Source organism: Indicator indicator, chromosome 11 (genome assembly GCF_027791375.1).
Source record: "Indicator indicator isolate 239-I01 chromosome 11, UM_Iind_1.1, whole genome shotgun sequence".
Taxonomy (NCBI): Eukaryota; Metazoa; Chordata; class Aves; order Piciformes; family Indicatoridae; genus Indicator; species Indicator indicator.
Window position 1 is genome coordinate 5,885,314 of NC_072020.1, and position 27,851 is coordinate 5,913,164.

Genomic DNA, 27,851 nt, shown 5'->3' on the forward strand with positions numbered 1-27,851 from the left:
TCTGCCTTTTGATTTGCTGCATGTGTTTTGGAGCCAGAGAACCCAAACCATAGATTAGTTGCCACCTGTGCTGAGCCCAGGGGGGAAAATAGATCACAGACACAATCTGTACCATAAAAACTTTACAACTTCATCGATTGTCTCTGACTACTCTGAGTGGCAGAGGCTGGAAAGGACCTCTGCAGATCTAAATCTCTTGTTCGAAGCAGATTGCTCAGGGCTATGTCCAAGAAACTTTTGGGTATCTGAGGATGGAGGCTCCCCAAATTCTCCAAGAAGATTGTTCCAGTGTTAAACCAAGCTTACAGTAAAAAATTTCCTTTAATCAAAATTTTCTGTTTCAGTTTGTGCCAGTTGCCTCTTGTCCTGTCACTGGGCACTGCTAAGGATTTGGCTTCATGTTAATTATTTCCCCCTAATTTGTGAATTTCTATTTACCAGTAAGATCCCTCTTTAAGCATGTCAGAAGAACATGACTGCCTGCTAAATGAGCTCCAAGTGTGCCAGATGTAGCACAGTTTTGGGAGAGTGCGCTGTCTTCTGAGCTCCTCACATTTTCTTAGGATGCCATGGTCCATAGGGCTCTCAGGGCTGCCACACAGCTGGTTCAGGTTTTGTTTAACACAGTACATGTTTCAGTTTCAGCAAGGCGTACTTTAAGCCTTTCTCCAGTTGGCACTGCTGCCTTCCTCACTCTTTCACCCTGGAGAGGTGAAGCCCTCGGGTCTGATCTAGCTGAGCCCATGCAGCCTGGTGCTGGCATATGCATTTGCATGGGCAGTGTTTGATGCTGTCCTGCTTCCTCCTCTGCAGCAGGCAACTGGCACCTTCAGCAGGACCTGGCTTAGCACTGGGTTCACTCCCTTACATATCTGTGCAGTCACTTTCCTCTCACAGGTACCGCTCTTGATGGGTATTGAAGCCATCTGGAATTGCAGAAATGAGATTCCCATCAAGTGAAAAAAAGAAAATTTCATGGCCAAGACAAATGACCAACTTATTCCTCTGTCACTAGTGTGTGTAGGTAATTGACACAATACTTCTGATGCAATCAAACCTGTTTAGGTAAAACAATGCCTTTTTTTAGCCACTTTCAGTAGGCCCAGAATCTATTTTCCAGGCTCCCAGCTTCCTGGTAGTGTGACATCAGTGCAACAGCCCAAGCTGGTGATTATATTAAAAGAAGAATATAATGGGACAAAAGAAAAAGGCTGTGGCTTGATCTTTTCCATTGATAAATTTAGAACTTGGAAGAGCTGAAGTAATAGTTGTAGTGATGAAAAGCAGTGTAATTTTATACTTACCCACTGCTCAAGAAAACCAGGGTATAATTATTTGTGGGAGGAAGAAAAATACATCTCTCCCCCTCACTCTGCTGCTTCCCCCCCCCCCCCTTTTTTTTCAGTGTTGAAATCATCTGGTTTAATTAAATCACCAGCCCAACTCTGCACAAAGGATGACATTTCATTAATGATGCAAGATGTGCATATGCCAGAATTAGCCCAATTTTCAAATGGATTTCAATTGGGAAAGGGCAGCATGTAAAAATGCCTTTTAAATGTGTGGGATGAGCTCGTGGATCAGCTTTCTGAGGAGATGAGGTTACCAAATGACAAATAATTAGACAGCAGTCCCTCCCCACCTCAGTTTCTCAGTCTTTTTGTAATCCTTGTTGATTGAAACTTGGATACCTGACATCCTGTATCGGGGGATGTTAGAAACAGAACAGGTTTGGGATGGTCACTACCAAATATCAGTACAGTTTCTCTGTAACTCTTAGCTTTGTCAAAGATACCACTACACTAACTGGTTCCTTTTGGAAGAACAACCAACAAAAAGCAGAAACCCAGGCTCCCAATCACTGCTTTGAGTTGTCGCTTTTGGCACTTTTTCCAGACTTGCTGTTGTGCTTAGTTGAGGGATCAGAGGGCAGGTCCCTCTTGCATGCAGATTGGTGCTGCTCACATCTGCTCCAATTAGGAGAGAGCCCAGTTCCCTCTGCTTGCTGCTGCTTTCAGTCCAGGCCTGTGATCACTGTCATGAGCTGGCCTGGCACAAAACGTTGCTCCCTGCACTGTTAAAAGACTTGGAGAGATGTTGTCCATTTTCAGTGTCAAAGAGTCTTAGCTAAAACTGCATGAAAAGCTGAACTAGCGAATAGGAGCACACTGTGGAAGTCAGGTGTGCTCCTTGGCTTTGCCCATAGCCTGGTAGCATTTCCTTTGCCATGGCTTGCTTCATTTTGCTCTTTTCCCAGTCACATCTCTCTCCCTGGTGACAGCACTTACAGGGAGCTGGGGGGCTGAAGGAGGTTACTGTGATCTTGGAGCATCAGGCACTGTGGTTGTGGTGTGGCTCACATTTCAAGAAGCCTGTTTTATGGGAGATACTCCTGTAGAGCCTGGGGTGGAGGGGGTTTTTAGTGATCAGGAGACAGATTCTTAGGGGTCAGACTGTGAAACTAAGAGCAAAGGAGTGAATTAAACTCTTCCTGTGTTCTCTATTGACGCAAAAGTGATCATACAGTGGGTTTTTTTTTATTTTCTCTGAGCTCTGAGTTGGAGGTTTGTTGCTTCTGCTGAGAGCAAAGGGTTGAGCTACAAGACTGTCAGTGGTGTTTACAGTAAAGACCAGAGGGTCCCATGAGCCCAGCCATCAGTGTTCCTGTGTTTACCATTGCTGACCCAAAAGAGCAGACACTGGGTAGCAACAAGACTTGCAGCATGAGTATCCTGCCCTTCTGCTTAGAGCATCAGCCTTGCCTGCTAGCTTAGCAATGGCAGGAGGAGGTAATCTACAGGAAGTGTGGAAATAGGGAGGGAAATGTGTTTTGGAATTTAAGGTTAATATGAAAGTGGTCTTCTGTAGTATTTATATAAAGTTTGTGTAAGATGAAGCCTGTGCTCTTCAGATGGAGTATGGAAAAATAAAACCAGGCTGAAGGAGTGCTCAGCCCTGCTACTGGAGCAAGGTCTTATCAGGAGAAATCACAATTACAATCCTGTCTAACCTTTGGCCTGGAGAAATGTGGCTCTACAAGCAGGAACAGATCTGGAAGCTGAGGTCACACTGCAGAGTTCGGGGACACGGTGGAAAATTTCATCCTGGACTTGGCTTATTTTTAGACATAATGTCTGTCTGCTCCTATGGCTACTCCTTTGGGTTTATTTCCCCCCCCCCCCCCCCCCCACTCTTTCTCTGGACCTTGTTCACAGCTGGCTAGCAGAATGTTGCATGGCAAGGCCTGTGCTCTGTGTTGTGCTCTTAATGCCCCTACTCTGTTTTTCAGGAAAAGGAATGAAGAAAATGAGCAACATCTATGAGTCAGCAGCCAACACCCTGGGAATCTTCAACAGCCCATGCCTGACTAAAGTGGAGCTGCGAGTGGCATGCAAAGGCATCTCAGACAGGGATGCCCTCTCAAAACCAGACCCTTGTGTCATCCTCAAAATGCAGTCCCATGGCCAGTGGTTTGAGGTGAGTGACAGCAGGCAGTGATTCTTGTGATGTGTTGGAATGGCAGAGACAAAGAGAGGCAAAATTCCAACAGCAAAACCAAGAGAATTGGAAGCCTAGAGCAAGATCTTGTAACAGTGAGGGGAGATTTTCTCCATCAACACCCTTGGAGTTACACTCTTAGTGACACTTTAAATTTCTCTTTGGAGTCTAAATTCAAAATGAAGCCACTTTAAAGATTGAAGCATCATAATTTTGTTTCTTTTAGGCCTTGTTGTTTCATGAGAACTCTCTAATAGCAGAGATAATGCTACTGGCTGTGGTGCATCCCAGTCTAAAGAGAACTGCTGTGACTAGTTGGCAAAGAATTGGGTGACAGCAGCTCGATTTGCAAATTTGGGGCATTACAGCCAGAATTGCTGTTGAAGTTGGTAACTCTAAGGCATTTTTGCCTTATGAGTTTGCCTTGTTTTGCAGATAACATGAGGTGGGATTTTATTCAAACATGCAATTCTACCCAGTCTTAGAAACCATTTGATTGCTAACTGGAAGCATTGTAACTAAAGAACTTTTGAATGGGATGTAGTATTTTAGATGAGATCTTGTTGGTTATTTTACCTGAAAGTAAAAACTTGAGTGTTTGTAGTTAACCAAGCTAAAAGCTGTGAGTTTTAATGGCTGTAGGCATATGAGAAATTAAGGGATATGTTAAATCCATTTCTTTGTGCACATTTATCCCTCTCTTTTCAACAGCTTCAGCATTCATAACAGGATTGTGCTCTCTGTCAAAGGATAGCAGCTGTAAGCAAATGCAGAAAGCAAATGCAAAAGCATAAAGCACACGAGAATAGTAATTTAGCTTTTTCACCAAGGTTTGCCAAACTTAGAGCTTTGTTCCAGTTATTCCAGTTATGTGGTGCTGAACTGTGGAGCTCTGAGTCATTTCCAGTTCAGAGCCAGCACCAGCCAAACAAAACATTAAGGCTTTTTGCTGGCATTCGTTTTTTTAGTTCACTGCTGTGGAATCATTGGATACATCCCTAGTAGAAAATCAGTCTGTAAGAAGAAATAAAACTCCCACAATTGTCTTAGTGCTACAAAAACAGTGTCTTTATGTAACTAGAAATGTAGGGGGATAGCCCCAAGACAGGTAACTCTTGCTAGCCCTGTAGAAAGGAGCACTTAGCTGCAGTGTTTGTAACCACTGGAACAGGAGAAATTAGTGATTGAAAGCCAAAACAACTGAAACACCCCAGCTTGGAAAGGCCAGGCTGAAATCTTTTGGGCTGTCTCAGTTCTCTGCAGAGCTGAGCGCATTCCACAGTTTCTGTGGCCAGTGATGAGCAGGATAAGTAGCTTTGAGTTCCATATAATGGAGATTCTCTTTAGAATCATAGAATCAGTCAGGGTTGGAAGGGACCACAAGGATCATCCAGTTCCAACCCTCCTGCCATGGGCAGGGACACCTCACACTAGATCAGGCTGGCCAGAGCCTCATCCAGCCTGGCCTTAAACACCTCCAGGGATGGGGCCTCAACCACCTCCCTGGACAACCCATTCCAGGCTCTCACCACTCTTACGGTGAAGAACTTCTTCCTTACGTCCAGCCTGAATCTCCCCACTTCCAGCTTTTATCTGAGGTGGGTTTTAATTTGGGAAGTGATTGTCTGAATTCTTGCGGAACAGATCTCACTGATGAAATTCTCATCTTATGGCAGTTGCTCCTCCTGTCTAATTAATAGGCCAGGATTTTCATTTCAGTGTGAACAAAAGTTTTTATTACTTCCTGTTGCCATCAGTGCTGCAGAGCTAATGGAGCTCTGACACAAGGAGCCTTCTCCTTTTCTGCCTAGCCCATTCTTGATGGAATTTTTAATTAAGCTCCAACTGCTGAGCTAAATTGAACAGAGTCACTCAGGTATAGCTGAAGGCATAATTTGTCTGGAGGAATCAGCTGCTTCTGCTGCTGATCTAGCAGACTAGCAATTAAAAAAAAAAAAAAGTAGTTACCAGTGAAGAGAGACTATTCAACATTGAAATCACTGAAGAAATACCCAAGGAGGAACTGAAGAGTTTTGCATTTATGGATTTAGTGACTTCATGGACTTGTCTTGGATTTTTAGACACCTTAAATCCCTTTAGAGGCTGGATATCTCTACACAGACTGCAACAAAATGCAGTATCACGGAAATGCCCACACTGAGCAGGTTTGTGAATGTGGAGCAGCTGAGGCGAAGGTGCCTGAAATCCAAGCTGTGCTCTCTGTGTGTTGTGCTCTTGGAAGGTATGGAAGGTACTGAGGACTGCCTGCATGGCCCCTGCCTGGGCCAGATGCAGCTGAAAGCTAGTGGGCTCGGGCTGATGGGGCTGCCTTGTGGATACTGCTAGAAATAGTAGGACTCAAGGGGTGCACTCTGCAGCCTGTGCCTGGCCAGTGCACACTGTGCTGACCCTCGAGTGAGCAGCTGGGCTGCGCTGGGCACACGAGGCCTGTGTCAGCTCAGCAGGTGTCTGTCTGCAGCCCGATGCAGACACAGGACATCCTGTCTGGAGCTATGGGAACAGCAGACAGCAGCCCTGTTTGAAGGTTGGGAGTGCTTCCTGTGGGTGTACCCTGACAGCTTTCTGCAGCAGGACACGGTCTGTGCTGTCTGTGGATGTGAGCAGCAGCTGGAGAGTTCGCTTGTTCCCCTGAGATTCTAAACTTGAAGTGACTGCAGAGCAGACAAAGCAGCACCAGAAGACAACATGCAGTTGCTAGAATGAATGTTGATGGAATTAGGTGGCGTTTTTTGGATGGATAAGTTTATTTAGTGAAGTTTGGGGGGGGTTGTTATTAAAATATTGTGTGAAGTCACAAATTTGAAGCTCAGTGAGCTGTGATACAAATGTGGGGCCAAACCATGACTTTCAATGTTGGCATTCGCTTGGCATTTGGCATGACACTTGATTTCAGGGACCAGCTTGGCACAATTCAAACAAACTGAAGGTTGGTTGGTTCCCTAACCCTGAAGATCCGCACAGACCTTCATGCAAGCAGTAGAGACCAATTATCTTGAAAATGCCCAGAACTAATTAGTGTGGAATACCAGCGGAGCCTGCTAAACCGGCTGCCTGTGAGTCAAGCTATAGGAAGGGCCATAGTCTTGCTCTTCACCTCTGTTACTCCCTACTACCTCGAGTCCTGATTTTTCTTTGGTTGCATTTCTGAGTTAATTCCAGCATCATTCTCCTTCCTCTGCCTCAGAGTGTCACAGGATATCAGAGGTTGGAAGGGACCTCAAGAGATCATCAGGTCCAACCCCCCTGCCAGAGCAGCATCACTTAGGATCCTCCTCACCTGCTTCAGCTCCCCGTTTGCATTCCCAGCATCTCTGATCTTCTTTGGTTCCTCTGAGTATTGGAGGGTGGGGAGATTCCTGGCCCCTTCCTAGCACAGGGGAGGCATCTGAAGAGAAGACCCTTAGGCAGACTTCAGCTACTTGTTTCCATAGATACCCAAAAGTCTGTCTCATGTTAACCATCTGTGACTGTTACAGCCCACCACAGAGGACAGCAAGCCATAAAACAAGGGAGTCTGTGGGTTGACACAGCCCATGGCTCTACCAAACTGCTCCAAAATAACTACAAAAGCACCATGAAGCGGAAAAACACACATAAAATATATACATGTATAAATAAAGCTACGTCAATAGATATTCTTGAGTGCATGGAGATGAACAGAGTAAAAAAAGCATTTGGGTGGAACTGAAAGGTTGATGATGGAAAAAAGAACCCCCCCATGAGCACATGTATGGAATCAGGCTCAGTCCTGCCTAACCCCATGTCACCTGTACTGGTTGCTGACAATGAAGAAGCGTGAGGTCAAGGAAGTACAAAAGTGACTCTCCAGCTTGCCTGGATCTTTAAGGTCTGTAGAATACTTTATCTTAGGCATGGATCTGTGCCCTGCATGTCTTGCAAGTGATGATCTGCTGGCACCTTTAGACCTAGGAAAGAATGGGAATGCTGTTCTGCTGCGTTCATTTCCTAAGGAATATTCCTGGAAGATGATGCTGAAGAGGTTTTTTTTTTTAGGGTGCTGTTAGACCCCTCTTGTTCTAGCTTGTGACAGAAAGCTGTGGGGTCTATTTGCACTCCCAGTACTGTGTCTGTGTGTGCATGTCCACAATATTGCATCCCCATAACTCGACACTGTACCTCGCTCTGCTGTCTTGTCAAGTGCACATTGATGATACTGAATGCTTCTCTGCTGAGAGCTGCTTGCTAACCTCTGCAGCTGCCAAGATTTGCTTTTGGCTTCTGCTTTCTGCTGCTGGTAAACTTCCCTGAGTCTGTCTACATGGTGCGAATGACAGACAGCTCCTCTCTTCCCAACACCACTGGAAGGCTGCAGGGTCAGGCTGCAGGCTAACTGAATTTTTTATCTCTGTCTGTTCTCAGCCTGAATTCATCTAATTGGAAATTTTATTTTCCAGGCCTTAATATCTTTTAGAAAAAAAAAGCAAAAAAGAAAAAGTCTCTCCGTGCAGGATCTGCTGTCAGGTTTTCCACTACATCCTCCAGAACATCTTTCCTCAGGATCTGCTTCACTCCTAGAGCACTGAGTACATTTTTACAAGCATCTGTGCATAAACTCAAAACCATTTTGTATTGCCTTCTTAAGAATAAAAAAAAACCCTTTTTTTCCTCTCTTCCTCCCCCAGGTCTTTTTCAACTACTTAAGCAAAGTCAGAAGTCATAAAACTAAAGGCTGTAAAATCTTTTGTGCTAGCAGATATATGATTAGAAGCTGGCACTGGGAATATTTTTCCTCCAGTGCCTAGTTCAGAAACATGAACATCATTAGGTTTTGATGAGATAATTCTTTTTACACCCCAAATAGTAATAAATGGCTATTTATTTGAAATCCATTTTATAATAACTCTGAGTTTTGTTTTTGTCTCATCCATCACTCCTTGTGAGCCTCCCTTTTGTCTCAGTGTTTAAACATGGACAGAGTGTTTTCCCCCATCTCTTAAAATCAACCAGTCTTCAAACATGGGCTCATTGGAATCAAATTGTCTGAGCTGAAGGCAAATGCTGTCATGGTGAGCCAGTGCATGTGAGCTACCATAACGTTCCACTGGCTCAAGCAGCAATTCCTTGCACTGTTGAGGTCTGTTTTCTAGCTGAGTTGTGTTTGGGCTAGCTGCTTCCTCTCCACCAGAGCTGTGTGATCCTGTGCCCCAGCTGCAGCAGCAGCTGACTTCTAGTTCTGTGTGTCCTGCTAAATCTCTTCAGTTTCCCTGTCCTCAAGGCATGACAGAAGAGGAGGATTTTTTTTCTGAGAGCCATGGCAGTGAAAGAATCAAAAGACCTGTGGAGTTCCATTGGTGTATTTCCATGTTATGAAATAGTTACCTGCCTACGAAGCAGTTTGATACTGCACTAGCTCAGATGACAAGCTGGGGGACCTGTATTTGCTTGCATCCCTTTTCAGTGTCCAGTGGGTCAATGATTCTAACCCATTTTCATTCTCAGTGGAATAATCCCACAGGATCCAAACTTTGTCACATAGTTCAGGTGGGACCATACATCCCTGAGGTTTGTATCAGGATGGTTGCTTTGTGCTGGATACTCTCCCCTTTTGCAGAAGGTGCAGTCTCTGTAGGAAAGAGTTTGATCTTGGTGTTTGCAGAGCCGTGTTTCATGTGGCACGTTCCAGCAGCTATGTGTGATGGATGTGTTCATCATCCCCTCTCTTAAACCTTACATCCAGTGTCACAAATTCCAGTGTTGTTCTAAACCTGCCTGCATGCAGACTCAGCCCTGGAGCAGTCCTCTTGCTCTGGTGGTTTGGTGTTTTTTTTTTTTTTTTTTTTTTTACCTAGTTCCTTGCCTTGCTGTTCTCTGATTGTGAACTGCTTGGATGTAAGATCTCAGGGGCAGGAAATCTCTCTTCTGGTTTATTTGCAAATAATAGTAAGGGTCAGGGTCTCTAAGTACTATCACAGTATAAATAATCCTAATGCTATCCCTCTGGATAGTAGCCAGTCTGATAGAGCTGAAGTGAAGTAGCAGCTTGCAATGGAGTGAAATGTTGTACTTAAGCTGCAGAGAAAAGAGAGCAAAACATACATGGAATATCTTTTGTTACCTTCTGCTTGGAGAAAATATTAAACATGGCCTGCCATTTAACTTATGCAGGACTGTCTTGTTACACCTTTTCCTTTCTTCTTGTTTTTTTTACCCAATTATTCTGCAATATGGAGTGATTTGATTAAGACACAGCTTTTAAAGATCAGTATTCATGGCACATGCAGTGAAGAGCAATTTAAAATTAAAAGGCTGCTTTAGACTTTTAAGAGCACCTGGATCTTATTTTAGAAGCAATTGGAACTCCTGGCCAGCACCTTGTAGGGTAATTAAAATTTTTTTTCTTCCAATTTTGAGTACTTGCTGAGGAATTGATTTGAACAGCACTGTGCTGAGCTCTTCAGGGTTTGAAGTGCTTCCAATTCCCAACCAAATTTAGCAGCAGATCATGATCTTCTGAGGCTCTGGCCAGCCTGATCTAGTGTGAGGTGTCCCTGCCCATGGCAGGGGGGTTGGAACTAGATGATCCTTGTGGTCCCTTCCAACCCTGACTGATTCTATGATTCTCTTCTGGCCTTACAAGGCCAGCTGTCTTAAGAATATCACCCAAAGAAATGCTGCATCTATCAAACATTTTTTGTCATGTATTTCTTTTCTTTTGCTATGCATAGTGGTTACTCAGGAAGACAGGCTCAGGTTTCCAAAGAAAGCACAGAGATGTACAAGTAGCCAACTGTGCCATGTCAGTTCAGTGTTTGAATGAAATGTTCTCATCAGAACAATGCTGATAAGCACTGCAGTGAATTGTGTGTTGATTTGTCCAGGGTGAAAGGGAGCAGAACCAATCCTGTAGTTACACTCAGCTCTCTGGGGAGGATGGGCTGTCCTGTGCCCCCTGTGAGACAGCAGAGCTGTGGGCTGAGGTGCAGGGAAGGAATCGTCATGGAACTAGGGCTCATCATTACCCACAGACAGAAGAGACTCTGTGACTGCACAGGCAGTCTCCATGCTGGAGCTTGCTGCCCTGAGCACCTGCCTTTGAGCCGTAAGTCCACTGTGACTTTCTGGATGCTTTCAGAATACCCAATGCAAATACAAGGGTTTCATGATGCTTTCTTTGTATAAAGTGACCCAGGACAGGCATTTCCTTTCTTTGTTTTCAACTCTACAGAAACGAGGTGCTATTCTCAGCAAGAGGCTCTCCTAAACACCAGGATTTTAGTTCCTGTTCCCCACAGAGTGCCCAGTCCCCTGCAGACAAACACAGATGGGACTGGGCGCAGCTGAGGCTGTCACAGAGAGCCAGTCACTGGGGGTTCCCTGCAGTGTGACCAGGCAGGAAGGACCTGCAGTACAAGAAGCAGCTGCCAACGGCAGCTCCTGCTGATAGTTTGCAGCTACTTGCAGTTGCAGTGAGGAAGGCATTAAACAGATCAGCGTCTCCCTGCACTGGGTGGGTTTCTTATCCGAAGCTAGAGGAGGCTGATATAATTAATTTGGGGAAACGCTGAATGTCTTTTTGCCTTGGCTTGAGATAAATAAAACATCCTAAGATGTGCTGGAGATTTCACTGGGGTGTGGAGGAGGAGAATGTAAAGTCTGACTGTTTTGTTTGCTGTCTGAATCGCTAATGTGCTACCAGTCAGTTTAATTAGAATAATTACTCATGAAATACATAATTGGTCTGAATCTACTTGCAGATTATATAGAGAGCTTCTGAAGAGGAATGTGGGTATTTGATACTGATCCTGTAAACGTTTCTGCATGCCTATAGCTCAGCATGCATGAGTTGGTGTGCACGCAGTGCCGCCCGTTCACTGTGCCAAGGCAGCTTCTCGGCTGAGGGCATTGCTCCGTCCAGCATCAACAGCAGGCTGCAGCAGTCTGTGGCTGGGCAATTGTAGCAAGCAAGGGAGTGCTCTGACTCCTGATGACTGCTGCTTGCAGAGCAGTAGCTTCGAGTGAGCAATGCTGGCATATCCTCTGTGGCTTGGGTTGTGTCTTGGTCTGTGAAGCTGAGAGTCTCCTGTACACAATCAGTGAGCTGATGGTGGCATTGCTGTGGTGGGTCCTGCCTTAGGGAAGGGCCCTGGGTCAGCAGTAACTGTGAGGAGGAGCATGCTGTCACTCTCTTGGGGACCCTGCTGGATCATGGTCTGGATCTGGTTCAGCTTGTGGCTGTACACACTCCTGATCCTGCAAAGCTTGGGAGAAGTGAGGATGGGAAGTTGCTAGTGCTGTGCACGAGAATGGGCCTGGGGTGGGTTAGACTTGTCTGGTTTTAGCTTCTTCTGCTCTTCCATGTGGAAGAACTCAAAATAGAGCCAATCTTGTTGATATTGACAAGTGCAACCACTTGATCCCTTTTTCCCTCCCAAGGTGAGATATTTTTTTATCATAGGTTTTACTATTGATTGTTTTATTGTGGTTTTTTTTTTCTTCATTTAAGATGTACGTTCATTACACAGCATATGAGAGAATGATGTGGCCCTGATTTGTGCAAGCTAGAAGCAGTCCCAAGCTGGGAGCACTGATGTTGCTGTGAGCAGTCCCATCCAAGTCAGTCACAGGACAGTGAAGTATTTTAACTTGCTTTCAGGTCTTAGACTGAGCTGAGGTTATTGTGAGGTGAGGCAAAGGGACTTCATGTGAAGTCCTGCTGCCAGTACATTTCCTAACTGCTGCTTACCTGAGCTGTTAATTTCTGCTAACAAGTCTGACATTTCTTTCCTTCTGGTACCCCATCCAGTGTGATAGCAGAGTGCTGTGTGAGCTGGGGATCCTTTGTTCCAGGAACATGTGATGTGTCAGTCCAGCTTGTTTCCATTGCTTATTCTTTAACGATGCTGTGGTTTTCTGAGACAGTAACACTGAGAGACTTGTTCTCCTTACCTTACTTCTTAGGTCACAATTATTTCTTCCTCTGAAATTATGCAGCAGTTTCATCACAGGTAGCAAATTCCGTGCCAAAGAAGGCCTGCAAAGGGATTAGGCAGCCCTGCTTTATGCTTGCAGCACTGGCTCCTGTGCCTTGGTCTGGTTTGATGGTCTGGCTGCAGCAGTGGGTTCTGTGCATTACCTCTGGAAGGAACCGGAGGTTTCATTTCTTTGGCAGCAAAGAATGGTTGAAAGCTGATGGAGTTTCCTACTATATTTATGGTACTTCTGTAATTCCATTTCTCTCTTTGGCATGCTCCACAGTGTTTAATATAAAAATACATGAGTCAGCAAAAGCTGTGGAAGGATTTCTGTTTCTGGGGTGGAGCTACAGTTAGCTTAGAAGGAGAAAATAACAGAGAAAAGGGAGAATGCTATGAATGGATTCTCCCTCTGTTCCTGAGGCTTTCCCTGCTTCCACCTGACCGTGGTGTGACTCCTTTTCAGTCTCTGGCTTTGGACCTGACTCAGGATCTTGACTAGTTCTAATATGGGTGCTGTGTATGCTGTGAGGGTGGGGGAGCACAGAGTGGCATTTCCAGCAGTGGGCTTGTCTAAAGAAACGGTCTTGCTTTTAAAAGATCTCTGCAACGTCTGAATATGCCTGCTAATGCATATTCATGTCTTAAATGCAAATCTCCCCCTTTCCTGTTTGTATTGTGGATGTTTGCCCTCTCTGTTTGGGCTGTGTATCATACAGCATGTAAATAAAAGATGACAACTTGTGTGATAAGTGGAGGGGGGAGGAGAAGAGGAGTTTGATTTAATAACAAACATGCATAATTTACACACACAGCACTGTTCCACTCTGCTTTTGCATACCTTCATTGCAAACCCTGCGGCTTCTTACCAACCAATATCTTGCAGGTGGTCTTTGATTAGCCTTAAGGATGGGATTTTTCAGATAAGATTTGCTGGTAGAATGAGCATCCTATAGTGGCTTGGCTTTACACTGAAGTTTGGAAGTGTCCTTGTCTCTTTGCAAGGTGAGGGCAGGTATGACACTTGGGCTAGATAAATTAAATGTAAGGACGAGCAAGAAAACAGGCTTTAGGTGATGTTTTCATCAGACAAGCTATAAATACAAGTGGGTGGATTTATGGCTCTCTGACCTTTAAATGATCAAAGCTGAGGGCACAAATTAATATTAAGATGTTGAGGCTCCCAGTTTGCAGATTGGATTCTAGTACCTAGAGAAATGGAATCATGAGTCCATCAAACTCAGCCTAGCTTATGACCTGGGTTGAAAATGGGTTCTGCAGTGGACAAATCCATGAATGTGGTTTTATATCCAAATTTTGGTAGTTTGGGGTTCATGATGGTTTCTTGCTTTGTTTTTCAACATCTGTAATTGCTGTAAAATTTCTATAGATTCCCTGTTTCCTTGCCCTTTTTTTTTTTTCTTCAACCTCACTGTAGATATAAATATTACACACAAGTGCTGAATCCAGAAGTGTCCTTGGGCCACTGAAATTAACAGCAGTGTCTGAAGGTTGTTGTAGAGAGAGAGCTGCGCAAAAGAGACTTTCCAAACCCACCTGGATGTGTTCCTGTCCAGCCTGCCCTGGGCAACCTTACTCTGTCAGGGGGGTTGTACTCAATCTCTGGAGGTCCCTTCCAACCCCTGCCATTCTGTGATTGAGGGTAGCAGGTCAAGGAATGTGCTTCGATGGACTGTTCCTGTGGTACAAAATGAAGCCTTGACAGAGCTCTGGTGATGCTCAGCTGTCACTGGTAGGGCCCTGGTGCGTGTTCCCTCCAGTTGTGTCCCTGCTTTAAACAGCATGGAGAGGAGAGGAAAAAGGCAGTTCCATGTGTGTTCCTGAACACACTCATTTATGGGTCCTTGACTTGTGCATACTGTCTCTGGGTCCTAGGCTGAATCCCAGGGAGGAGAAGAAAAATCCTGTTGGCTTTTGGAGGCCGTGCAGCCAGCTTTAGCCTGAGTGAGTATTAGAGGGGAAGGTTATTGTGTTGGGTGTTTCTTCTGATATAAGTAAAGATCTCAAAATCCATCAGTCTTGTATCTAGGTCATAAAACGATGTTAATGTTCTGTTTTGTAGGGGTGGGGAAGCTCTGGAGGTAGAGTTGTTACTTCCTTCCCACTTAGCAAACTCAAGAGGCTCACAAACAAAAGGAGCACCAGGCATAAGCAACAAGTAAGATTTGCTGCCTTCTCACACATACATCTCAATGATGGAGGAGGACACTGCTTGTCAAAACTAACAGTCCCTCATGATGCCTGTCAAGCTCTGCAGTGACACGAGCAGGTTCATGATTTAATTTGTCAGGAAAGCCAGGATGCCATTGTTCCACATGTTGTCCTTTCCATGGTGCTTATGGAAAGATCTGTGGTCATTAGAGCAGTGTGCTGTGAGTCTAATCTCCAGCTGGGAATCATGAAACTCACTGAAATGGAAATAATTAGTAATTTCCCCTCCCCACCCCTCATTCCATATTACCTTCTCAAAAGAGAGTGAGCAAAAATGCAGCCAGGAAATACTGCTCTCCAATTATGTAACTGGGAATGTGTCTCCTGAAGGCTGTTAAATAAATATGAAAGAGTAAAATTTCTTGTGAATTATAAAATGGGTTTGTGAGCAATGAAGCACTACTTGTCTCTGAAATCCCTTTCATCTGTCTTTCTGCAAGGATCCAGCATGCATGAACACTTACTGGAATGTCCTGTTCCAAACAGCAGAGTGAAGATTGCTCAGTGTGTGGAGCAGGGGCTACAGATGCATATTCCTTGTGTCTTTCTGGAGTTTTGCTCCCCTTCTGTGTGTTTTCCATTTTGAGGTCCTAGACTACTCAAGTCTCCTAATCATCCATTTAAATAGACAAAGAAGTGATCTGGATAGTTCTAGAACCTGCTAGTTCTTTGGCTCCCTCCCTCCCTCGGCAGCAGTGGAACCACAGAAGGCTGAGTTCTGCCTCATGGTGCTCCCTGAGCAGAGAGGGCCTGCTTGCTTTGTGAGGAGGCCAGCTAGGATCTGAGCCTTACTGGGTTTGTTCTGGAAGAAATGGCAGTGCAGGGTGGCATTGTGATGTGTGCCAGCTGCTCCTGCTTTGCTCAGGGGAGCTGCTGCTTTGGCCTGAGGCTTGATTTAACCAAGTGGGCAGCAGCCATGGGCTGGTGGTGTTGCTGTTGGTCAGGCAGTGCAGCCTCAGCTGCTGTTGGGCACAGGGTGGAACCATGAAGATGCACAGATGGGATAAGCTCTCATTGCCCTGGCAAGTGTCAGTAATGGGGGATTTACATTTACACAGCTCTCAGTATTTGTCCAGCTGACTCCTGCTTGGCTTCATTAGGGTTGTATACATGGTCACTGTTAAACACTCTTTGTCACCTGCCCTGGCAGTGCTGCCAGGCCTGGCATCTCTTGTCTTCCTCCTGTTGGCAGGGCAGCATCAGTTCACTGATCTGTTTGTCATTCCTCCTGATTAGTCTCCCAGGGTGTGTTCTTTGGCAAATAGCCAGTTCATTGGACACTGCTCTGCTGAAATGCAACTGAATATAAAACACAGTCCTCCTAGATCCTGGTGCAGGAGTTCCCTGCTGTCAGCAGGGGTCCAGTGGTTCATGCTCAGCCTCAGCCCTGTTTCAGGATTAATTTATCCACTGCAGTCTCAGCAGCACAGTGGCTGAGCCTCAGTGCATGCACTTCTCTTCCAAGTTGTTCTGTAATAAACAGTGTTATGTGAAGAAGCCAGAGGTCACCAGAGGTAGGCTGCTAAATCTTCTTTCAATAGATTTCTTCAGCCTCATCACTGTCACATATAACAGCATGGAATGGCAGAGTCCAATGTGATAACAAGAGGCAGTTAATTAGGAAAAGGGAGGTGGTGTGCTCCTCAGGGAAAGATGTTATAAAGTTTGTTGCTTTGCTTAATGCCAGACCTCCTGGCATAATGACTCTCTGCTGCTTGCCTGTCCTCCACTCCAAAAAAATGTGTGGGTTGCTTTGTGTGGGGAAAGTAGGAGAGAGCACATCTGTAAGGTCCCACAAAAGAGTCTGAATCCAGACCTGTGCAATGGTATGCCTCTTTAAAACCAAAGGTCAGAGCTGAGCTGCACACCCACGGTGGGAGCTGTGCCAGAGTATCGACAAGTGAACGTTTGGGTGATGAGTGGTAATGGTCTCTCCTGGGGGATGCAGTGCACTTTATATGAAAGTGTTTTCCCAGGAATTAGCCATTGAGAGATTGGCTCTTCTGGGGCTGTTGCCTAAACTCCAAGAGGTTACTCACTGAAGCATAAAAATGCCATGGGTGGGTGAGTGCTTTGTGCCTTCCTTTTCAGTACAGAATCAGCCACTGCAGTGTCTTGGCATTGTCAGCAGCTGTGCTCCTTGATGGATTGCTCCCATAAAGACTTTGGTGATTCCTTTCCTCAGCAGTCTAATGAAAATGTAAATGCAGATCACCAGTGGAATAAACCTGTGAAGCTGCCCCGCAGGGAGCAGAGCCAGGCTGTATTCTATCAGCAGAGGAGCTGCTCTGGAGGGTCAGTAAGTGGCAGATCAGTTAGGTTTGTGGTTTCACTGGTATATGAAGTGCATCCATAATGTAATTACATGCAAGCCCAGGTTCCCTGAAGTGCTGCATCTCAGAAAAAGGAGAGAATACCAATCACTCTTTCCAGTCTCTGCTGGTGAGATGTTTGTGAAGTCTCACTTTTGAGCAGACTGCAAATTCCTAACTTGTTATTCTTAAATTTACCTGAGAGGGAACTGGGTGGGCAGAAGTTTCACCTAGCTCCATGACTTTTCATCCCATCCAATAGCCCATCCTTTGTACTTTACAGAACTGGAAAGGGCCTAGGACCTTTTCCTTTTTCTGTACCTGAATGTTTCACCTCTTCCTCAAGACTTCCAGTGCTGAGGACTCCAGAGCTTACCCAGGCACTGTTGGAGCACTGTTGCTCTTTCAGTTTATTTCAGTGTACTTTCAATTGCCTCTGATCTTAGTTTGGGCTTTTTTTGGCAGTTTCAGCACTTAAATCCCCTGAGCACAAAGAACAGACTTTCCCTTCCTGTGCTGAAATAGAAGTTTCTAGATTTCTTTCAGTCTTTTCAGGACAGCAAGCCCAGCTTGCTGAGTCTTTCCTCTTAAGTCATGTTTGCCAAAGCTGTGCTCAATCTTCAGTGACCTGCCTGTGGGCATGCTTCAGGTGGTCATTCCTGGTTTGAAATGCAGTGAGGCAAGCTGAGCAGGTACTGCAGCTGGGTGGAGCTGAATGGCAAGATTTGTTTTGTGTGTCTCAGGTTGTAACTCTCCTCGTAAGTAGCTGTAAAATGTTTGTTCTCTTCCCAGCAGTGTGAAGGAACAGTTGTCATGTGTCCATTGCTGATCTACATACTGCCTTCTGTGTGGCCAGGGGATCCCCTAGTGACTGCTGCTGAGGTGTGGATACTGCTCACAAGCAGCATATGCACTGACTGCTGGCCAGCTTTCCAGGAGGGCCTGAAGTCCTGTTTCCAACAACCTTAGTCTTCAGTTCATTAAGAGAAATACTCAGTCCTGCCACACCTAGGACACTTCCCTGTGGAATATCATTGAATGCCTGCATGTTTGCTTTCTGAGCAGCCTTTTCCAACCGTTTCTAGAACCTACTAATATTTCCACTTTGGTTTAGAGAATTTGCCATGAAATCAAAGGCAGGCTTACTTAAGCAATATGACAGCTGCTCTATCCCCAGAGGCCATTATCCTGTGTAGAAGGAAATTAGCCTGGTTTGATGTGGCTCCTTCCTGACCGAGCCATGCTGTCTGTTACTCATCTCGTTTTTTCTAGGTATTTGCAAGTAGTTTGATTATTTATTCTGTCATAGTTCTGGGAATTGAAGCTAAGCTGTTGGGTTTATACGTCTGTGGCACCTCCTTTTCATTATATGCCAATCTGCAGTCTTCTGGTAACTCACTGTGTCCCAGGGGACCTCCAAGATGAATGTCAACAGCTTCTCAGAGAGAAGCCAGCCCAGACTGGAAATGTCTGATTTGCCAAGGTGTTCTCTCATCCTTTTTTTCCCTGATTAGAGACTGATGTCTTGCCATCTATTGCTGGTATTAATTGAGGCTTAATTGGTGCTTAATGAAACGGTGATGCAAAAAAAAGCCATTCTGAATTTCTGCTTTCCAGGTGACATCCCAAGGCAAGGTCTCAGTTTTACTCAGGAGCAGCTGTCTTGGTGTTTGTTACTTGCATCTGACTGTGGCCTTGGCTTCCCTGACTTTGAAAGTATCTTCTTGTACTGCACTTTGCATCTGTCCTTAACAGCCTGACCTGGTGCATGTAAACTGTCTTGAATCGAAGGCCAAGGATGTGTTCAGGACATTCCAACCCCTCCTCTAGCAATTTTGTGCTGCCTTACCTCCATCCAGGAGTTTGTTGGTACATCTGCCATCCGTGGGTTTATCTGAGGAAGTGTCTCTCTTCACTGCCTTTTTCTTCTAGACCAGTGTACCCATGAGGCTGCGGTAGCAGCTGTGTGTGTGCTGAAATTTGCCTTCCTGAATGCCATTGATTTTTATCTTGCTGTTCCCTGTTCCTAAGCCACCAAAGCTTGTGAACTCTGTCATGGTCACTGCTGGCTTTGTGTGGGTGAGAAGACAATGCAGAGGTACAAGCATCCCTGGCTGAACCAGAGTATTTGGAGATGCACTGATTGGCAGGTGCATTCCACAGCCTACCCTGATCCTTAGTGAGCCGCAGGGTAAAATTCACTGGTTCAGACACTGAGCTCAGAACCTAAAACCCCATGTGGTGGTCCAGTCAGGAGAACAGTGTGTCTGAAACTGTGGAACCCCCTGGGGTGTGGTCCCCCAGAGTGCTATGTGTACCAGAGTGGGCACCTTCCCTCTCCCCTGCCCTCAAACTCAGGAGTGTCATGGGAGCAGTAACTCACTGTCTAATAAAAGCAGAAGTTGTTAGTTGTCTCTCCAATCTTTTCTCAATTAGAGAAGTGAACCTGAATTGTCTGTATGCCAAAATAGTGCAGGTTGGCTTTGAAGCCCTGGGTGATGTGTAACCGTAATAACTTAAAAATAGACTTTGGAATTTCATTTTCTCTGTTGGCCGTCTTGGTTGCCATGGAGTTCAAGTAATAGGTTGTGATGTTTAACACTGAATTAATTACTACTTCTCACTCACAGAGAACATCTAATTATACATATTCATGAAGAATGGTGTTTGGCATTCCTGAGGCAGAAAATATCTTTTTTAATACTGTGTATACATACTTCTGGAACCAGATGGGTTCTGGTAAATGGATAATCTTACAGCACTTTGACTTTGTTAAACTAGGAAACAATTGTTTTAAATATTGTCCTAAAATAAACTCTTTCTATTAGGAACATTTACATTCAATGAGTACAGGCATTTACCTTTCAAGTACTCCAAGTGTAAATGGACACATGGATGGATGGATACATACAGAGATGGCATACAGTGATCACTCATACCAGGACCAAGGAGCTGTCTTTCTGCACAGCCTCAGGCTTTCACATGCTGTGTCTAGTGGAAATTGGTGACATCTGCACTGTCTTTCCTTGCACACCCAATGCCAATGGCATGCTTATAGCAGGCACTTTCTGAAGACCAGGTATCTATACTTTCCCACTTACAAAACAGTCAGTCGAAGTGCTACATGACCTGATGTGAAGGCAATAGGCTGGCTATGAACTTCAGCTAAGCAGGCAGCAAAAAATTCTGGAGACTGCCGGTCTGAGATTTCTCATCACTTTCCATTGCCACCCCTCTTGTTGTGCATTGAATGCATTTCACTGCCTGTAGCTACTGCAGTTTCTAAGGCCATGTGTTGTTGGTGTCTGATGCCCTGGGAAAAACCAAACCACAACCAAATCTGAGAGTGAGCTGTACATTTTGATCTGGTCTGGTTTGTGAATGCCAAGTTTGCTCTCCTGAGTCCCACTTGGAACTCTGTCATAGCAGGCATTTCCCTTCTTTTTGACTCTCAAACTGCTCTGTCTGTATTAGCAGGAGGAGAACTGCCTTTCGGCTATGTTTCCCTCCTGGGCTCATGATGTGCAAGTGCTTCCATGAATGTCCCAGGCTTGCTGCACTTCCTGGCTTTGTTTTCTGGCAGGCAGTGTTCACAGACATAAGCAAACCCCATTTTTCAGCTTTTCTTTCAGCCATTAAGAGAAGCTACATCCACCCTTTTGTTGCTGCTGCTGCACACAGACTCTGCTGTTGTCTTATGGCTCCTGCTGTTGAAACTTGCATGGCCCTAAAAAGGAGCTTAACATCTCCTCAGGCTTCACAGCATTTGTGTCACAGACTTCAGCAATGTCCTTCTCAATGTCTGTCCACCACAATCCAAGCTGCTGAAATGAGGTTTAATGCAAATGGAATGTTTCATCTAGGAGGGTGCTTTGGAAATGCCACTGTTTCCCCAGGAAGAGGGTTGCTGGAGAGTTCAATCAATTACAGCTGGCCTTGGCCAGCTCTGGTTTGTGTCAGCAGAGCAACTGCCACTAAAGGTGTGGCATGGCAGTGGCTGTTCACATGCAGCTGCTGCAGAAGCTGGGTGGGAGGGCAGAACATCCCTGTGGGAGGACCTCTCCTGTAGGGAGCTCCAGGAACTGGCTGCCTCTGGGCAGATTTCAAGGACTTGCTGACTTTGCTGATAATTGGCAAGAAGATCTTCACCTTAGCTCCTCAAACTCTTGTTTCCCTCCTGAAAGAGATGCATCTGCATGTTGATAGGATTCTCAGATGCAATCTTTTTACACTTTCAAGATTCCTAAAGCGTGCACCAACTTTAGTGAGCTCCTTTTAGTCACGGGGTTGAATTTATGCTGCAAAACTACCTTGATGTTATCAATATTTTAAGGCAATTTCAGATTTCAAATTAAATCTCACTTGGCTGTATTAAAAAAGAATGGGATCCACCTAGCCTGAAAGTTGTCATTTGTTTCCAAAATGCTTTTAGCAAGACAAATATAAGTTAGAAAATAATTAGGAGTGTAATTAGTAAGAAGCTCTGCAGAAGAGAGTTGTATTTAATATTTAAAGCCATAAGTAGTATAGCAATAGCAGTTTCTGCCAAGAACATATGGCTATTGCCTATTAATGCAATTAAAATTACATCAGGCTGCTAATTTCCTTCCTTCCTTAAAAGCAAGAATAGGTTCTGCTGATAAGTGCTTGGGAAGGTAAATCTTTGTGCAAAAAGTCATACAGCCACGATGGGCTGAGCTCCCTGTGCCATTCTTAAAGGCACAGACACTGACTCCTGGCTGTCCTGGAAGTCACCAGAAATCCAGTCCCAGTCAGGGAACAGCTGCTGAAACTGCCAACACAGTACTTAGGCTGTTGAGTACTGAAAAGTACCAGCTCAGAGGGCTCTGTGACATGAAGCAGAAGCTTCTCTGAGCTGGCTTTGTCAGACTGTGCTGGATCAGCCAGTGCCACACAGAGTAACACAGCACTGCCTTCACTTGGAGGCTTTGGCCAGGCTGGTCTGCAGCAAGACTGCCATTCCTGCAGCTCCACCTCCCTGCTTTTCTTTGCCTTCAGGTCATGGAATATGACACCACCATCTCTTTGAGTTCTGAGTTATGCAGCAGCCCTTCAGTGCAGCTGACAGCTCGGAGAAAGATGGGATAAATATTTCATCTTCCATTCAGTAGAAAATCATCTTCTTTGTAGTGGGACTCTGGCCGGGGCGCAGCCACGCTTGAATCAAAGTTGGGATTCCAAATAGGACTTTTTGATGGGTTTGATTTGGCTTTTGAGAGGAGCTCAGGGCAAACTGTGAGCGTCTGTTCTGCACATCACACTGCAGGAATATTTCAGAGGTTTTTGTCTGGGATCAGAGACCTCTTTCAGGGTATCCATTGATACACCTGTGCTCTAACTTTCTGCAGTGCTTTTTTTAGGGCAAGTCTGCAAAGGCAGCTTTACCAGACAGATCTTAGAGGAGAGGTTATTGGAAGGAAAAAGCTTGTAGAGAACTATTAAACTAGGAAACTGATTCAGTTTATATCTGAGTGAGAATACTTCAGGATAATATCTTGCAGTTTTTTAACTGTTAACTCACTGCTAGAGATATAAGTAGGAGTTTTCATAGCTAATGCTTGTATGAGCTGCCTGTCGATAGCACACCAGCTCACCAGCTGTGTTCAGTGACTTGCTGTAACATGCACTGAGTTACAAATGCTGGGGTTTAAGCTATACTGTTTTCATTTGTACTTTACTGTTATTTCTTTTGGACATAAATATGTTAGTGCCAGGATTTATCTATATTCCTGAGCATGTGAATGAGCATAAGGATATAGAGTGGTTTCTTTCTTGATTTCAGGTCACAGCCTTAAAAAAATCTAAGGAAGTGAAAGCTACAGTTATTTGCTCAGTTTTACATTGTCTTTGATTCAAGTGCTAGAAGGCTATTGGGAAGTGCATGCTGTGAAAGCAGCTATCCCATCCAAACCCCTGGGAGACTGAACTGAAGAATAATTCATCTTCTGTTTAAATAATGCTCTTTCCCTCATCTTCTTTTGATAAAGAATTTAAGAATGTGTTTAACTTCCTGGGTATCATCTGGGCTTGAGCATAGGTGTGCAGGATGAGGACAGGCTTAAGGGTGTGCTTGAAACTGAGCTTGAATGAAGTCCTTGCATGCTTTAATACTGTACCGCTTTATTAACCAGATTATGAACTGTGGCACAGGCTCAGGTTTTCTGACAGATCCTGCTGCTTTTCTGACACCCTTCCTGGTGGTCAGGAGTGTTGTCTGGAGATGGTTTTGATGTCAGAAAACCAAAGCTGTTTGCAGACTCCTGCGGCACGGCTGTGTCTTGTCTGTCTGTGAAGACCATTGGTGAGTATGCTTCAGATGTACAGAGGATGATGTTGGTGTTCCAGGTGAGAGAGCAGGCAGCTCAGAAATGTTCCCTTGCTTTCAGCTGGATCATTTACAAAAGCCAGTGTCACCATTCTGCATTTCCCTTCGTGACTGACACTGTCCTGCAGTATTTTGTCAGGTCTCTCCGAGCAGTGGGAAGCATCTCTCAGCTGCGTGCTTCTGCTCTAGCCATCTCTTTTTGGTAAGAAGTGGGACTCCTTCTTTCTGCAATGGCATTGTGCAGTCAGAGATGGACTCCAGAGAGCAGGAGGTGTAAAGAGACAGCTGTCTTCGTGTGTCCCAGCCAGCTGAGAAATCACTTGAATACAAGGTGCTCCCAAGACTTTTGTTTGCTGTTATGCTTCTACTGGATTTTGAATCTTCTGTTTCTCCTGCTGAAAGAGAAGCACTGTGGTGTGATACTTGGCTAGTCCTTGGGCAGCAGTTTTCCTTACCTTTTGCACTGTGTTTGGAGCAAAACTTTTCCCCTTGGCAGCCAGTCTCACTTTCAGCCCAGCACCAACCACATGTTCCTAGGTTTCCAAGGCACCAGTAAGCAGGGTGTGAGTTCTCCAGGTGTATGCATGCTCTGGAGGTGTGTACACACATACACACACAAGCTTCTGAGATTGCCAAGCATTTCAGTGCTGAACAGCCACCAGTACATGCCCTCTGCAGCCAGGAGTGCATCTGTACACGCAGTAAAAATGAACCAAACCCAAACAAACCTAAACACCCAAGCAGAACAAGAAATACACACTGCTGAGGCAGGTCATTTGGGTTTGGGCAGCAGAAGTTTGCATCAGGGAGTGGAGAAAAGCACCTTCTGAATATTTTATATCCTCACCTCCCTGCCTCTTCTCCCTCAACCCCTTCCTTGAATTCACTTTACGTGCACTGTCCATGAATTGTATGGCTCCTTGACTTACGTTCTAGGAGTTCAGGTTTGGTTTTGTGATGTGTTTTTCACTCTGTCTGTTCCTGTCTGTTGGGCTGGCATTGTGCCTTCTCACATCTAGCTTGCTTGCAGTGGATGCCATATGATGATGGATACTGCCACCTGTGTAGCACTGCAAGTGATACTGCTGTAACATATGCTTACTTTTCACCCCCAGTGAAACCATTTCAAGGCAAAGTGATGACAGCAAGGGAGAACAGAGGCCAGATTCCTGTAGTCAGCATTTGGCCTGAGTAGCTCTACCCCCAAGCAGCTCCGAGGGGCACAGCTGATGTTGCCCCTTGGCTGGCAAAGCCTGTGCAGACCCCAACAATATCCTAGGGAACCAACTCGTTGGCAAAGAGCAGGTTTGTTGGTGGAACTAAGAGCAATAGCTGCATTTGACAGCTGCTGGCAGTCAGATGTTTGTATGGGACTAGAGATCCCAAGATCCAAGTGTGTCTGGAGGGGACATGGGCAGGAGTCAGCTGTATGCCTGGGAATCTGTGACAGTGCCAGAGCTCACCCCTGTCTGCCAGCTCTGTAGGTGGAGAACACCCTTAGTGCAGGCACTAGTACAGAGGGTCAAGCCAGAAGGAGATATGAATGCTCATCACTGTTGTCCCAATTTGTCAAGTGATCTGGTCCCACCACACCATTCTTGCAGGGGACTGAGGACACTGTTGCAGAGTTTTAGGAAGAGACTCAAGCAGAACCTGCTGGACACCTTACACACGTGGAAGGTGCATGACCCAGCTCCCACAGGTGGGAATGCGAGGTCAAACCTGGCTAGGGAAGTGTTTGAAGCTAGGCCAGGAGCCACTCTGCCGAGCCCACTGATGGAGACACATGCATTATTCCGACAGTAAAGTGCTCACCCTGAGAGGAGGAAGCCTGCAGGCCAGGGCTCTTCCTGGTGACTCCACTAAAGCCTTTTGAGCAAGGGGCTCTGCTCATTTGTAAGTGTGGTGACATTTTGAGCGTTTGTACAGCAGTGGAAGCACCCTGGGAGGCTCGTGGCTGAACGATTTCTTCCTAGAGAGCAGTAAATGAGGTTAAATCAATTTCCTCCTGCAATGGCAGGGGCACAGGAAGAGGGAGAACAAGGTTTCTCCCTTTAGCTCTCAGAGAAAAGTTGTTCTCTTTACAGAATTTTTTGTTGTATTTCAGTTTCTCTGTCATTCGTGTTTCTAGAGCTGGGAATTCTTTTGTCTTAGGTGCAAAATCATCTTGAAATCTTCAGTAACCAAGATGCCACTGGCTAACCAAGAATATTCCCTTTGCATTAAACCCCTGATACTGTATGGAAAAATCAGTAATCAATACTTAGGTGTTTGCTAACACACTGATACAAATATATCTCTTAGTAGATAATATCTCTTACACCTGTCAGATAGGGGAGAGATTTCTGGCAGCCGGTGGAAGCCCTGTGGGAGTTGTGTGGTACCTGTGCTAGATGGGAAGAGTGAGGGAGAATGCCTCTCTGCTCCTGCTGCTGTCACCCTGCCTTTGATGCCTTGAAGCTGAGGAGCCTCACAGCTGCTTTGTTACCTTGCTGTGCTTTGCATTCAGGTGTGATGGGGGAGAAGAGGAGACAGAATCTCACCTCAGACGTGGTGGGTGATGGTGGACTATGCTATTCCTGGGCATTTCTCCTCTCTTGCCGTGGGATAAGCAAGATGTGAATAGCACCAAGATGAATGATGCCATGGAAAACAAGAGGTGAAAGGTTTTGAGCCTCTGAGGTTAATTATTGTCTCAGCTGATGTATGGTTCTCTGAGTGATTTTGGATATTCCTGGATGTATTTCAAGGTGGGGTGGTAGCACACTTGGGCAACAAAGACCGATATCTGGAGCTCTGCTGGCTTTCTTGGATGCCTTTCTGACTAACATGGAGATGAGTTGGGTAAACTGAGCCTGGGAAGGGCTGATAACCTGCACTGTCAGGGCACTGCAGCAGCAAGGTTTATCCCTCTAAGAAAAATATAGTTTTGGATAGAAATGTTAAAGAATTGAAAAACGATGAGCATGGTCTGCTTCAGAGACATGGAAAACTTCCTGCTCTGATTGAAGTGCTCAGGTCTTTTACAGCTAGGATTAAAGTGCCTGTTTCTAAAAGCATGTCTGTGTTAAATGCATGTATCTATATTTCTTTTAAAATCCGGTTATTTTATAGACTCAGGATTTGATGGGACATGCTGAGAGTCCGCCTTCCATGATAAAAAGAGAGTTAGCTGCAGCTGGCTGCCACAGCCTGCTGCCACTGGCACATCTTACAAAAAAATGGTCAATGTCTGCCTGAGGTGTGCCTGGCTCAGCTGATTGTTTCCTGCAGTGGCCAGGGCTGGCTGCATGGAAAAGGTGTTGGGAACAGGGCAAATATTGGCTGATGCTTTCTTTTGTATGGCTTCTCAGAAGTTGTCAGGCAGAGACTTGTAGGTCCCTTAAGGTAGAGGCAAGATTTCTTAATGAGAGCTGGCTTACAGCTGCCCAGCTTGGAGCACAGCTGAAGGAGTCCACCAGGTCATTGTGGCCTCCATCACAGGCTGCCCAAGAATGAGGCTCTCTGTTTGCCATGAAGTTCTTCCATGAGTTGTGTGTGGTTGAGTTTTGGGAGCAGGTGTAGACAGTAGTGTGTGCACACAATCTGGCAGTGGTATGCATTACAAACGTGTGAAGTTGTAAATAGAGGTGTTGACGATGTGGTTGGCACTAGCAGATGCACTTGACAGAAGGTGTGGGTAGCTGTTCAGTGTTCAGAGGAGAGTGTTCAGCCCCCCTGCTCCTCAGCAGTTCTGTGAAATGTTGAAAAAAAACAGTCCATGGTAGAAAAGCAGCTTCCTCCTCCAGCCAGCAGGACTCCATGTGCAGGAGAGCATGTGCTGGGCTGGAGAGAGGTCTTTTTAGCTGCCTCTCTCATAGTGTCCATCTGCTGTCAACAGGAGAGTGCTGTATAGGCCTGATGGGTGTGCTCTTGGTCACAAGAGGCACCTACAGCCAGGTCCAGCAAGTTTCTCCCTACAGCTGACCAGTGCAGTGTCAGGGGCAGCATCTTCTTGTGAGTGCTGCTGAGCTCCCAGCCATGCTTGCACTCCTGCTCACACTGCTTACACTCTCCATGTGCCACTGGCAGGCTGCCTGTGGCCCTTCACACCACCTTGAAAGCACTCCCACTTCTTTTAACAGCTGGGAAGGCTTTGCCCTTCACAATGCCTGAAAGACTTCAGACCTTCTCATGAGATGAGCAGTGCCTTTCCAGAAGGTTTTTCAGATGGCTGACAGCCTTCCACCATCCCAAGCCAGCAATGCCTTCTACTATTTTTGCCCTCTCAGCTCTTCTGGCAGCTTTGTTCCTTGCTATGTTTTCCATAGTGCTGTCTCTAAAGGTAGCTAGAGAACCAAGGAAGTCTCTCCAAAGAGACATGTGGTATTGAACATGGCTGCATCTGTTTCTCAACTCAAACTGCCACGGGTTGTGACTCCAGGGAGGATGTCTCTACAGGGAACATCCGGGTGGTCCCTTCCCTCTGAACCTCTGGGTGGTTTGCTATAGCAATCACCTCTGTGATTT

General features: G+C 45.5%; 1 protein-coding gene across 1 annotated transcript in view; it reads left to right on the forward strand.

Moving 5' to 3' along the window:
• The first annotated feature begins 3,297 nt into the window (after positions 1–3,297).
• The window catches only part of CPNE4 (copine 4), a 118,805-nt gene continuing 94,251 nt past the window's right edge, over positions 3,298–27,851 (forward strand). Inside the window, exon 1 of the mRNA XM_054385091.1 lies at positions 3,298–3,477. Coding sequence (XP_054241066.1) covers positions 3,298–3,477 — 180 coding nt within the window. The remainder of the gene's footprint in view (positions 3,478–27,851) is intronic.